General features: G+C 42.5%; 1 protein-coding gene across 2 annotated transcripts in view; it reads left to right on the top strand.

Moving 5' to 3' along the window:
- LOC126542400 (zinc finger MYND domain-containing protein 11) overlaps nt 1-12,104 on the top strand; it is a 115,616-nt gene extending 103,512 nt beyond the window's left edge. For both annotated transcript variants that reach the window (XM_050189458.3, XM_050189457.3), the window contains one exon: nt 4,355-12,104. In XM_050189458.3, coding sequence (XP_050045415.1) covers nt 4,355-4,477 — 123 coding nt within the window. In that variant the 3' untranslated portion in view covers nt 4,478-12,104. The remainder of the gene's footprint in view (nt 1-4,354) is intronic.
- The last annotated feature ends 17 nt before the right edge of the window (nt 12,105-12,121 follow it).

Below are 12,121 nucleotides of genomic sequence, written 5' to 3'. Positions count from 1 at the left end.
AACGTCATTTCGTGCCGGATCGCAGTGGACTGCAGAACTGGAAGGCAAGGTTGCGGAGTCCGTCCGCGAGCTGCGTGTAAGATCGCTGCCTGTGACTGCCGAATGCATCCGTTTGAAAGCGGTAGAGATCGCACGCGCCTATGGACTGGGCAGCGAGAAGCACTCGTCATCCGACTCTGATCAAAGGCGTTGCTCTGATTCGGAGTAGCGCTTGCGCACTTCGTGCCCTTCTGTGTACTGTACACCCGACGAACTTTTAACAGTATCGCGCGACCATCGACCCGCGTGTTTGTCAGCACCTTATCATCACGGCACGGAGCGGCGAAATAGCGAAAGTAAGGGCATGTGTACACATGCGCGTATCTCGTTTGTTTCGCTGCTCAGCGCCATTAATAAGGTGTTGACAAGCACGCGTGTCGATGATCGCGCGAAACCGCTAAAAACTTGGCCGGGTGCACATGCGAGCAGCATTTAAATAAATACTGTCACCATTGTGCAACCCCCCGAGTCGCATTTGTTTCAAGGTAAGGGTGTCACGTCTTTCGGTACTTTTGCCATTGAAAAGGATATTTTTTTTTTTCATTTTGAGGATTCGTTAGTTGGGGGATCGACCTATATTCCGGTCCGACCTATAGTCCGGTTTTTACGGTAGTTTCCTTTATGGCCTTGAGCAGTCTCCTTCCTTGTGCGCGTTTATCTGCCGATCTTTTTGCATGACCTGAGAGCTCTACTGGTTGTCTTCAGGGTGCATACTTCGCTTGGTTATGATTTGCTGCCATCGGCAGCAAAAAAACTTCCGTTCACACCAAAAAGGCCGCCTGTAGCACATCTCTGCCCAGCACTACGGATCAGCGCAAGACGGTTCACAATGGTGTGAGATTTCTTTCTCCTCTTCTTCTCAGCAGAGGTGATAAAGACAGTCTGCAAAAATGAAAACAGATATGCATAGATACATAATCTTGTAGTTGCCCAGCTGTGCTGAGGGCGATCGGTCCTGGAAGAGGCGCATGACTAGATGAACTGGTGAAGTACGTTCCTTGGACTTCTCATCGAACCATCCTCAGGAGATGCCGAAAAGGCGGAACTGCAAAATGTGTTAGGAGGACCGTAAAGTTGAACGAAAACCAGACGTTCTGTTGGAAAAGTACGGAGTGCACCTATGCTTCACAAAATCCAGGAACTGCTTCAATGCATGGCATGAGCGATGAACTGGTGTTAGTTTCTTTTTTGTATCTGAAGAACGGCGGTGTACCGAGGTTTTTTCTTTTTTTTTTTTTTCACACACTATTCCAGAGTTAGTTATCTATGAAATTTGTTGTGAATTTCCTGTGATTAAAATGCTTTTGTAGATACGTTTTTTTGTAATTTTTGTTTTTATCAACTGGCAGCAAAAATGGCGCTTTCTAGGATATTTATTTTGCCTAATAAATTTTTTTGTTTCGCAACGCGTATGTTTTTGGAAAGAGCATTCATTATGCACAATATGGTATGCCGCAATGTGTGCTGGAATATTATTTGTAGTCATAATTTTTTTCCAAGACCTATAAAAAACTACTTTTTCTTGCGGTAACGAGACTTAACTCAGTATGTGATCTAATAAAATCGTAGCGAGAAAGTGTGCTATATGTTACCGAAAGACTTGCGTTCTCTTAAGCATAGTGATATTGAAAGCAATGCCGGCCACACTGCGCTCTTGTTTTGGTGTGTGGGTGCATCTTGTTCAACCGATGCGCAACTGACTACAAGTTGTTGTTGCATGCTGTGAAATCGTGGCTGCAAAGGGTTACTGCCACTGTGCTCCTCTGATGCTGGTTCGAGCGACAAGGACAGTGAGATGCTGGTATCGCACATTGTGATGTGCAATCACCCGGAGCACACGAACAAATGAAATGGCAGAACATTTCCCCATGCGGCGTATGCTGGTAAAGCGTTCTTGTAGATTACCAATTAGCGCAAGTAGTGCCGATTACCTTAACAGCAGATTAAGAACTTCCATTATGTGGTCTGTTAATAACTCAAGAAAAAAATGTAGCATTGCTAAAGTTTATTAGTGATCTAGTTATGACAATTTTGTTAGCGCGGTTTTCATTGTAGCTGTAGCTATCTGCAAGCAAGTAGCAGACATATTCGATAAAGACAACAGAGTTCAAAGGAGTTTGTGGGTGCCCATGTGACAAGGGCATCAGCACACTATGGAGTTTATTTAGCATGGCGAAATTGCAAATAATTCTTGAATTGTTTGCAGCAGTTGCAGTACAGGTGGCAGACAAGGCAAGGTTGTGATAATTCATAATTATTACAAACAGTACAAACAAACCAAGATGAAAATTAACGTGCAAGTGCAGAGGAATGTGGACAGTTTTCTTCTTCTGTACTGTCACCTTTTCTTTGCATTGGAACATGTCTTCCATCATAACAGTGGAGTGGCCTCCCTCGTCTGAAGCAAGAACGTGCAACTTGCTGGTGGCAAGCCGGTCTTTTGAAGGCTCCAGACTCTCGTATCACTCTAGGGGTTAGGTTGCTGGTCCTTGATACCACTTCTACGTACTCCAAGACAAGATACATTAGGTCCCTACTGCCTCACGAAAATATTTGTTAAACATTTTTAAAATTAGATTCTTGGGGGTCTCGTGTCTCTACCATCTTATTATGAGGCACATCATAGTGGGGACTCCGGATTAATTTTGACCACCTGGAGTTTCATGCGCCTAAAATTAGATACACAAACATTCTTGTAATTCATGCCTAGGGAAATGCAGCCACCGCGGCTGGGATTTGAATGTGCAACCTCAAGCTCAGCAATGCAGTGCCGTAGCCGCTAAGATCCCTTGACAGCAGACATGTTCGTACTTTTTCTGTTAGACTTTTGCGTCTTTCGTTCGTCTTCGTCATGCTGTTTTAATTTGTAAACACTTCTGGTGTCTGTTGCTGAAAGTACAAAGTCCAACGTGATGTCCTGCGGTAGTTCTTGAATGGTGCAGGTGCCTTGAGATGCCCGTGCATTGGATAGCTCATTTACGATGACTGCCCAGCGCTTGGCGTCTAATCTTCTCTACTTGTGCACAGGAAGATCTCGCAGCAACGCCAACCACAGCACATTATTCTGGAGGCTGCAGTAGATGTTGCTTTGTAAAGCTGGCTTAGCTTGAGGATGAGGGCAATTTTGATGCATAGTTGATGGCATCAGCATGCACAACAATATTGAGTGCCTTGCAGCACTTTCTAACAAACTTGCAAAGCATCTCGGACATGGGGGGAGCATCTCCTCAAGCAAGAATTTTCCAAAAGCACTTTGTGTCAGTGGAGATAAGTAGAGCTGCAGAGAGCAGCAAGAAGTACTCCTTAACGCTTTCCTCTAGTTTATGTTTGACCTAGCTTGCCGACAACTGGCGCATGCTGTTAAATAAATCTGAGGAAGCTTTTGATACCCAGAATTGTTATTAACTTGTTATACATTGTTCATGTGCATCAGTCTTGGTCACAGCACACCGGTGACCGTTTCTGTATGCCTTTTGGCTTTCACAACTCTGCAAGGTTTACTTTAAACATGGCTACATTATAACACGGGTGCTTGCACTTACATTTAAACACAACTGCAAAAGCGCATTATGCGACTTTGTCTTGTTTTCGCCGTTCCTCTTTTTGTGCATTGCGTGTTTGTTTTTCATGCTGTGTTGCTCACCGAAGGGCGGCATCTGCTGCTCATGGGCTGGCATTTATTGGTCATGTTGGCGAGTAAAGAAATCTAATTTATTCAGTCTACAACCATTGCCTGTTTCTGTGATGATATGGTGCCAATCAAGATAAGGTGGAAATCAAGTAATTAAAGGCTGCAGAAAAGTGCAGGTAATCTTTAGGCAGATATTCTAAGTTTCCTGCCTTGTACAGACAATGTAGATTTGACACAGGTGCTTGCAAAGGTTTTCTACTGTGAAAGCATGTTTTAGCCACTGGTATAGCATGTCTGAAAGTGGTTGATAGGGGCCATTTCATTTGGGAGCAAAAAATAACATTGTTACCATAAGTAATGTTGTTACTTATGGATAAACACAGACAAAAGGGACTGTATGCAACATATCTACAGGAGCAGTACAGCCAGAGGCCATAATGGAAACCAGCTCACGCCCTGAGCCCAGATGCTTTTCTCCGTTTCTTTTGTCACTGGTCTCTTTAAGATTCTGTGGCATTGTAACAATGCATTGTTCCAGTACTCTTTTTATGTAATCGGAGCACATCCATGGCACATCTGTGATTTTATATTAACCGTAACATTCAGCGATTAAAAAGATAATTATTTCAAACGTGTTTTCACTGCTCAAATTTAGCATTACTAACACAGAGTTTGCCTTTGCAGTGCTACAACTGTGAAGCAGAAGCAATCTACCACTGCTGTTGGAACACATTGTACTGCAGCGTAGAATGCCAACAAGTTCATTGGCACAAAGAACACAAGCGCTCCTGCCGACGCAAGCAGTGATTGTACAGCAGTCATCATCGTCCCTTCTTCGCCATTTGTGAATCTTGCACTGGGACCGCTTCACACCACACCACCATCATGCAGACACCATTTTCCTGTACTTTCCTAAAAAAAAAAAAAAAAAATATGGTGTTCTTAAAGCAAGTTTTTAGAAAAGTTGACGGTGAAAGTTGTAAAGAATGGGTAACTCGCAATTTGTTTTTTAGTGGTGCAATACTAAATTTGACGGCAGTGCAAGCATGACTTATTGTCACATCTTGTTGCGGGTTTTGATGTAAAAGTCTGGACAGGTTGAGATTTTGCTGCAAGACTTTGCAGTAGTTGAAGAGGTTCATATACCAACCGAGCCTATGTCGCTGGGTGCATGTGCTCTCGGTTGATGTACATGAAGTGTGGTGTTGAACGTAGAATGCAGGCAAGTGTTGAAGGTTCTCGTTCTCGTAATGCAATGGAGAAGGCAATGTTCGACTAGCGCCGCACCGCTCCTTGACAGGTGAAGACTTTGAAAGCTTGTTACTATGACAACGTTCATGAAGACCAGACATAGCTTTAGGGCATAGATCCCTCTCCACCTTGTCCAGCCATTTCTAGAGACCCCGAGTGTATATCTCGCTAACCTGTACATAGATACGGGTTCAACGAGTTTTGATGATGACACGCACACACACCAACATACAACAGTTTAACGCTGTTTGCTACTTTTCCTGTTTTCCTCCCTCTTATGTGAAGCCTAGATACTCGCTTCTTCTTCTTCATTGATGTTTTCCTGCCACTTTTGCTATCCTTATATATGTATAGCAAGGAAAGTGTGTGAAGAGGCAGGTAGTGGGTTATGCTAGACTTGAGTTGGTGTGAGCAGTTTGCTGCACTTTTAGTACAGTAGTACCATGCATAACTTGAGATCGGATGCTGAAGTTTTCCCTAATTGCAGAAAAATATTTTTTCACCTTGTGAATTGGTGCGTGTGCTATGCTGTTTGGATGTATATAGATCAACCATAAACGTGATCCAAAGGAAGGCTGTTTCTGAGGTATCAAGGAAAACGTAAGATGTTGGAATGTAAAGCATACGCCAGGGGGCTAAGCAAACCCTGACTGAGAGCTCGCAAGAAGCTGATGACATGCACAAATACTTTTGCAATTTTTTTTTTGTTCATTCTTGGTGCCAAGCTGCTGCCTGCTTCCCGAAAATAACGTACATGGTCTTGCAGATACTGAAATCTGGGCCTTGACATTTGTGCTGTTGCATTTGTGACCTCCTTCTGTGGCATTGGGATGGTTCCGCATCGTAGCACATGTCCAGCACAATTTCCCACACCCTCGCCCCTGTGCACATAGACGCATGCAAACTATTGTACGTTACTTCTTCAAAAGGGCCCTTATGCAATGTTCTTTAAGTTGGCTTCCCCATAGTCCTGGAGGTCATGGCAAAAATGACCAGAGAAACAAGCTGGCACATTCAAAAGTGGAAGTTGTGAGCTGGGTTGTCTGGTCTGGTGTAATTGGGGTTGGTCAAAGGATGTTGGCAGACTAGTTGGTTCGGAGTCATGATTATGATTTACAGTGCAATTGGATGGGGACAGATAACGAAAATGAAAGAAAATCCTGCAGCTTTGCATAGTGCTGCCAAAAGGCATTCGGTGAGGGTTAGTCGTATATATTGTACCAACCAGTTGAGCGGCATTATCTAAGGCCCCTGCGGATAAATTGAGAAAGGCAGCACTAATGTCTGTGTGCTCCGTTTTATTTTCAGTGCTAAGCAATCTGATGACAAGCTGTTTTTCTCCCAGAAGGTCATAGTATGGTATACCTATGCTTCCCCAAAAACCCTTTTTGTCTCGGGTCTGTGCAAGCTCTGGCATTGTTGCTGCAGTATTTTAAGTATGTAAGGACGCATGCTTTTAAAAAAAATTGAGCTAAAGTTGACCTCATTTTCTTTCTCCCTCCACCTCTCTTCCCAACTTCGTGTTTAAGCATTCTGCTTTAAAAAAAAACGCAAGGCGTGGTCCACCAAACATAGCAGGGTGTGCACATCTGAGCTGTAGAGTGCTTGCAGATGACTTGCTTTGTATTTGCGTACACACAGCACATTCCTAATGTTATTTTTTTTTCTACATACTCGACAAGTTGCGACAACTGATTGCACACTTCATTGGGTAGTTTACGAGCTCTGTATGCCTGCACACCTGAAAAGCAATGCATGTTGTATTGCCATCAGCCTTCCGACAGCCTGTTGCAACAAATTTTGTGCTCAGAAAAGGCACTTTAGTCCAGTGCTGTAAATAACAGTGTGACCCCTGAATGTTTCTATGTACGCGTGCTTTTTTTTTTTTTAGTGACTAGATTTTTTTTTGTTGTGGTATTTTTACTTGGCATATGTACAGTTCACTTTTTAGCACTGCAGCAATCCTGGCAAAATACCAGTGACTACAAAAGTATGCTGCTGCACTCTTGAATTTGTGCAACATTGTAGAAACCAGCCTGCCTTCTCTAACCTTCTGTTGTTGTTGTTTCTCAGTGGCTTCGGGGCAAAGTGCTTTTAACTGCGCTGTAGCAGAGGATTTCGAAATGTTGCGAAACCATGTCATTGTGATGCAGAGCTCATGCCAAGGAAGTTCGTTACATGGCAGCATACAGCTGAAGCATCGTCATCCTAGTCATTTCATGTTGCTCACTAATGTTATAGGAAAATATTGAAATTTTTCTCTTATTTCATTTCTTCTCTTATTTCTTGCTCAGTAAAACTAATTTGATGGCCTTTTCCCATGCGAACTTACTTGTCAAGTGCATCACTTTAATGCAGTTTTGAACCACAGTGACCCAGAAACCTTTGCAAAGCTTCTTGGTGCTAAAATTTTTCATGGAGATTGCATCCTGTAACCCTCTTCAAGACATGCATTTGATATTGAAACCGCTGTTTTGTAACCTGGCTCTGAGCAAGACACTTGTCAGAACGTTGGCTCCAGCTATATCCCTTGTTCAACCATGGTTGATTACCTTGTCTTTATCTTCTTGTGAACCTGTCTTGTTTGTATTGTTACATACTCGTCGTTTATAGGGGGCGTGCGAATGTTCAAACATTTTGAATAACAAATTGAATAGTGTCCTATTTGATGCGGTCTGCAAATCGAATACAGTTAGTATTCAAAAATGCGAATATTTTTTAATACTCTTCAAATATTTCAAAACATCAGCTGCACCCAATTAAACATAACATTGAAGCATGACTACGGTAAATTTTCACCCCAGCAGGGCATAGTACAGACATAAAACATCGGAACTTGCGTAATGAAGCAGGTTACATCGCTTACGTAGCCATACTTTACAGGCTGTGCAACGATCATTCTCATTCTCTGAAGTCCTGTGCATGTGTACAAACTACTGTTTGCTTCTAATGGTCTATTTGTGCTTACAATAAACAACGCTTCACAATGTACTACGTAATGACTCAAACTTGATAACTTTGACTACTAGGATGTGAACGTCGTTTCATATTGTGATAACGGCTGTTCGTTATTAGAAAACCATTCAATATTCAGTTCGATTTTCTTGTGGCATTATTCGATTTCTATTCAATTCGGCCTCAAAAATTGCATGCACACGCCCCTAGTCATTCATTTTCGAGGATACTATACTCTGACCTTGTAAACACGCCGCAGTTCAGAAAACGAAGGCAATGGGTGACGATTTGAGCCAATTGCGAAGGGCAACCAGCTCGGTGACTCGGGGAAAGAAGGAAGGCTGAGCCGTCCTGGGCTGCTGGTTCGTCTGCGACCAGTCCATTAAGACAGTTTTGGGCACAAGGGGATTAATGGCAGACAAGACCAGCCCTTCTAGTTCTCTGTCCTAATTGGTCGATGGAACTGGTAGCATTCTCGGCATTGGTGCGCGTGATGTTGGTGAGGTATTGTATAGGCTGCTTGGCCAGCAGAGTTCGCCCCCTTTTTGAAGACTCCATTTGTGTCGGACAGCATTTTTTTCCCCCTTTCTCGTTGGCACTGGACAAAGTTGGCAGGTACAGATGTTGAACATGTTGTTATGCAAGACAGACTGTAATGCACAATGTCAGTGTGAACAAGGTTTCATTCTCAACAATGTGTTGGTCAGCGAAAGAGATATTTAAAGGTTACTAGCCATTCACTAGCGAGTGCAGTTTGTGCCTATTCAGGCCTTTTTTGAAACAGTTTTGCTGCACGGCATGGCTATCTAAGACTTTGTATGAGCCTCTGTTTCTTCAAGCCCTTGAAATGTCCATTCCTAATGCTGTTTACGATTCGGCTTCTTTTGTTGCATGCTATATTGTGGATGGATAGAGCTGGCAAGACTGATTTTTTTTATCCTTGACAATTGTGCTAAATTTTACTGACAACCAAGTGGGTGAAGTAACCATTAAAGCGAGGAATTAATGAATACTATGCGGCTGCAGGCTTGTACACCATTGGTTTCAACCAAATGCAAACTGACACATGTTTTTATTTCTTAGCTAATAAGGGGGTGAGAATGAAATTGATTATCGATTTTCTAAGTGTGGACTCCTGATATAACATAGTATTTCAGTGGTTAGAAATGCTTGTTCAAGAAGTGCAATTTTTTTTAGTTTGTGTGGTTTAGGGAGCGTTGGTTTCATCTCGGGCACGTGTGTGGATGCAGGGAACTGCAAGGATGCTGGCTAAATATTAATATGGTCAAGGTGTTTGTTGTCAATGTCTGGTTTGTGGTCTGCACCTCTTCTTTTTGTGTGTTTCAGATCAGTTTAACACTCAAGAAAATTCACATTTTATTCTTAATGTCTTGTTGGCAGGCACCCCTTAATAGAAGCTAATATGGCTGTGGAAATTGGCTCGGAAAATTATGAAATCTATATCTGTTTGATTGATAATGCAGTTGTGTCCAAACAGTGAAAGGATGAAGGCAGACTGTACCACAGGAGAGCGAATAATGGTTATCGGGAGTTCTTTGTAGAACAAACATGGATGCAGATCTTTCCTGCAACTGTGTATAGCCAGAGTGAAGAGGTGCAACACTATACAAAGGAAACGGGACAGCCATGTGTCTACTTTACGATCTTGCATTTGTTGCACCTCTTGGCCGAAGACCATAGCATACACCTTGACCAAAAGATGTATGTCGAGATGGTTGCAAACCAATGAGCTCGGACAACCTCCGTCAATGCAAATCATTCTCTCTAGGAAACGCCATCTTTTCCCCACAGTTACGCTAAAGTGTGCATGTGATTATCAGCACTCCTAATTGGCATAAAGTAGGTTGCAGATAAATAAACTGCAGTGTGGTGTGTGCGTGTTTATATGCAGTGTCGCAGCATCCTAACCAAAAAGCTTCCCACTTATGCAATAGAAAATGCACGAAGGTAGCCTTAGCTTTGCAACAGAGCCTTTATGTGTCTGCATTGCTTAAGCTATAATTGACCTTGTGTGTTTGTTATTGCATGTCGCAAAAAGTTCGTTGCATCTGTGCTTTCTGCTTCTGAAAAAGTGATAGACATTGTGCTTGTTTGTACTGCAGGAATGTTGGGACACCGTGTGGGCTAGGACGGTGTTGGCTATGAGTGCACACAGTGTAGTTATCTGAACCTTCGTTGTGCCAGCTTGTGTACTTCTGAAACCATGCTATAGGCACACGTCTTGGAATCGTGTGCTTGAGCATGCGCATTGGATGCATGCTACAGATGATTATTTCTTTCAGTGTGAAGTATTTGCACTTGCTTATAGTGTGCTGGAAACTTTGGGTGATCAAGTGTGTCCCCTTCGAACTGTTTGTTTCTGTCAGCCTGTTTGACTATTGGCATTGCTTGTTTCTGTATTTGCTACTATGCCAGCATTCTAAAGATGCTTCCAGCTACATAGGTACTCTGTCAGGCCTTGTTGCATCTGACTGTAAGCAAGAGACAAGTTGACAGAGATGGCTAAACTATATGTTAGCAGTGTCACTTATTTTCAGTCTATATATGCTTCATTGTGTGCCACTTCTTCAATCCTGAAAATCTTTGCTACTGAAAAAAATTCTGTTTTCATTTATGTGATGCTGGAGACACATAGCTGTGCATGAAAACTACTCTGTAGCCTCATATTTAGACCTGGGAGCTGAAAGGAATTGATTACATGTCGCCATCTAGGCAGGTGGACTAACGGCAGACAAGTTTTTTCTTAATCCAGGATTGCTTGGTGTTATGCGAGGACCATATGCACATAGCATTTTTTGTAACTGAATGCGTAGGTTGCAGGTTGAGTAATAGTGCATCGGATGTCTTGACTGAAGTACTGCATCAACTGATGCAATGGTGTGCGTTACATCAAGCTTTCTGATGACCTCTCATGAGCATAGATGTTTGCTGTGTTACTTTGCATTTTGCACAGCAGGTGTTTGATAAACTGAGCATGCATGGTGGGAACAATTATAATGGTATCTAGTAAAGAGTGCAATGTTGATTATGTACCCTGCACTGAAGGGTAGGCTGTATGTATGTGGAATAGTTTGTGTAAGTTCGCATTTTGAATAAAGAAGCAGTAGTGGGGCAATATAATGTAGGATTCCTTTTACTCGATTCTATTTATCATCCACTGTTCATGACCAGTTGATCCTTGATAATGTGCACGGAACAGTGCTCCGACCACTTGACAAAGTGTAAAAAAGGTATAGCGTTGGAATGGAATTGTTACATTATACCGGCCCCCGTTTTGATCACTCTTCCTTTGCTATATGCAATTGAATAGGGACTGCATCTTTGAAGCAACCATGTTTATCAGGTGCATACATAGGCATTTAAAAAGCAGTGGACCAGTGGATAGTACCTTTACTATAGTGGTTACTTACCACTTCACAATTTCTTTTCATGCAGTCTTGAATTTGCCTCTGGTAGCACTCTGCATGCTAGTTTTGTTTCAAATTTTTGTGCCGCTGAATCTCCAATTGCATTGTTGTTTGGAGACTCAAGGTCATGACCCAGCAGCTGTTATCTTTCCCGGTAATAAAACATTATCAGGTTGGAAGAGGTAGCACCACTGTGCTTTGGCTAAGGAACAACTTGGAATCGCAGTTGACTGTAATGGCTTCTATTCCTGCTTTGAAAGCTGCCCAGGCAGCAAATTTTATTCTTGTCCATGGTTTCATGTCGATAGTAAAGTCGTGGCTACGCGCTCTTATCAGGTAAATGGGAAAAGGAAGCGCAGCATTTGATGGAATTCCGAGTTTGGTTGCAGTTTACAGATTTGCCATCGGAAATGGCACTGAAACCACCACTTGAAAACTTCTCGCATGTTGTCGAAGGTCTATGTGCTTGGCACTGCTTGGAAAATTTAGATGTATGATTGGTGGTGTTTGGTGGTACATGCCATAGTCATCATGGGGAACTCGGTGTTACGTATACGGCAAACTCATTTTGTATAAATTATGCACTGGTTTTGTTCTGTACCCTTGTTTGTTGTGTGTAGGGCATGCTCGCTAGACGTTCATATTATGCCATTATTTGGGCACATAGCATTAGTGCTTGTAAACAGTTATGTAGTGTGTTGTCTAGTGATGTATGCTTTGTCGCGGAGATGTTCTTATATACTGTGTGGACAGATTGAGGATGTTTGCTGAATGATGCTATTAAACTGTCTTTTGTGGGATATGTGTTGTTTCTTTT

The sequence above is a fragment of the Dermacentor andersoni genome, chromosome 2, assembly GCF_023375885.2.
Source record: "Dermacentor andersoni chromosome 2, qqDerAnde1_hic_scaffold, whole genome shotgun sequence".
Classification (NCBI taxonomy): Eukaryota; Metazoa; Arthropoda; class Arachnida; order Ixodida; family Ixodidae; genus Dermacentor; species Dermacentor andersoni.
This window is presented reverse-complemented; position numbering and strand designations above follow the sequence as displayed.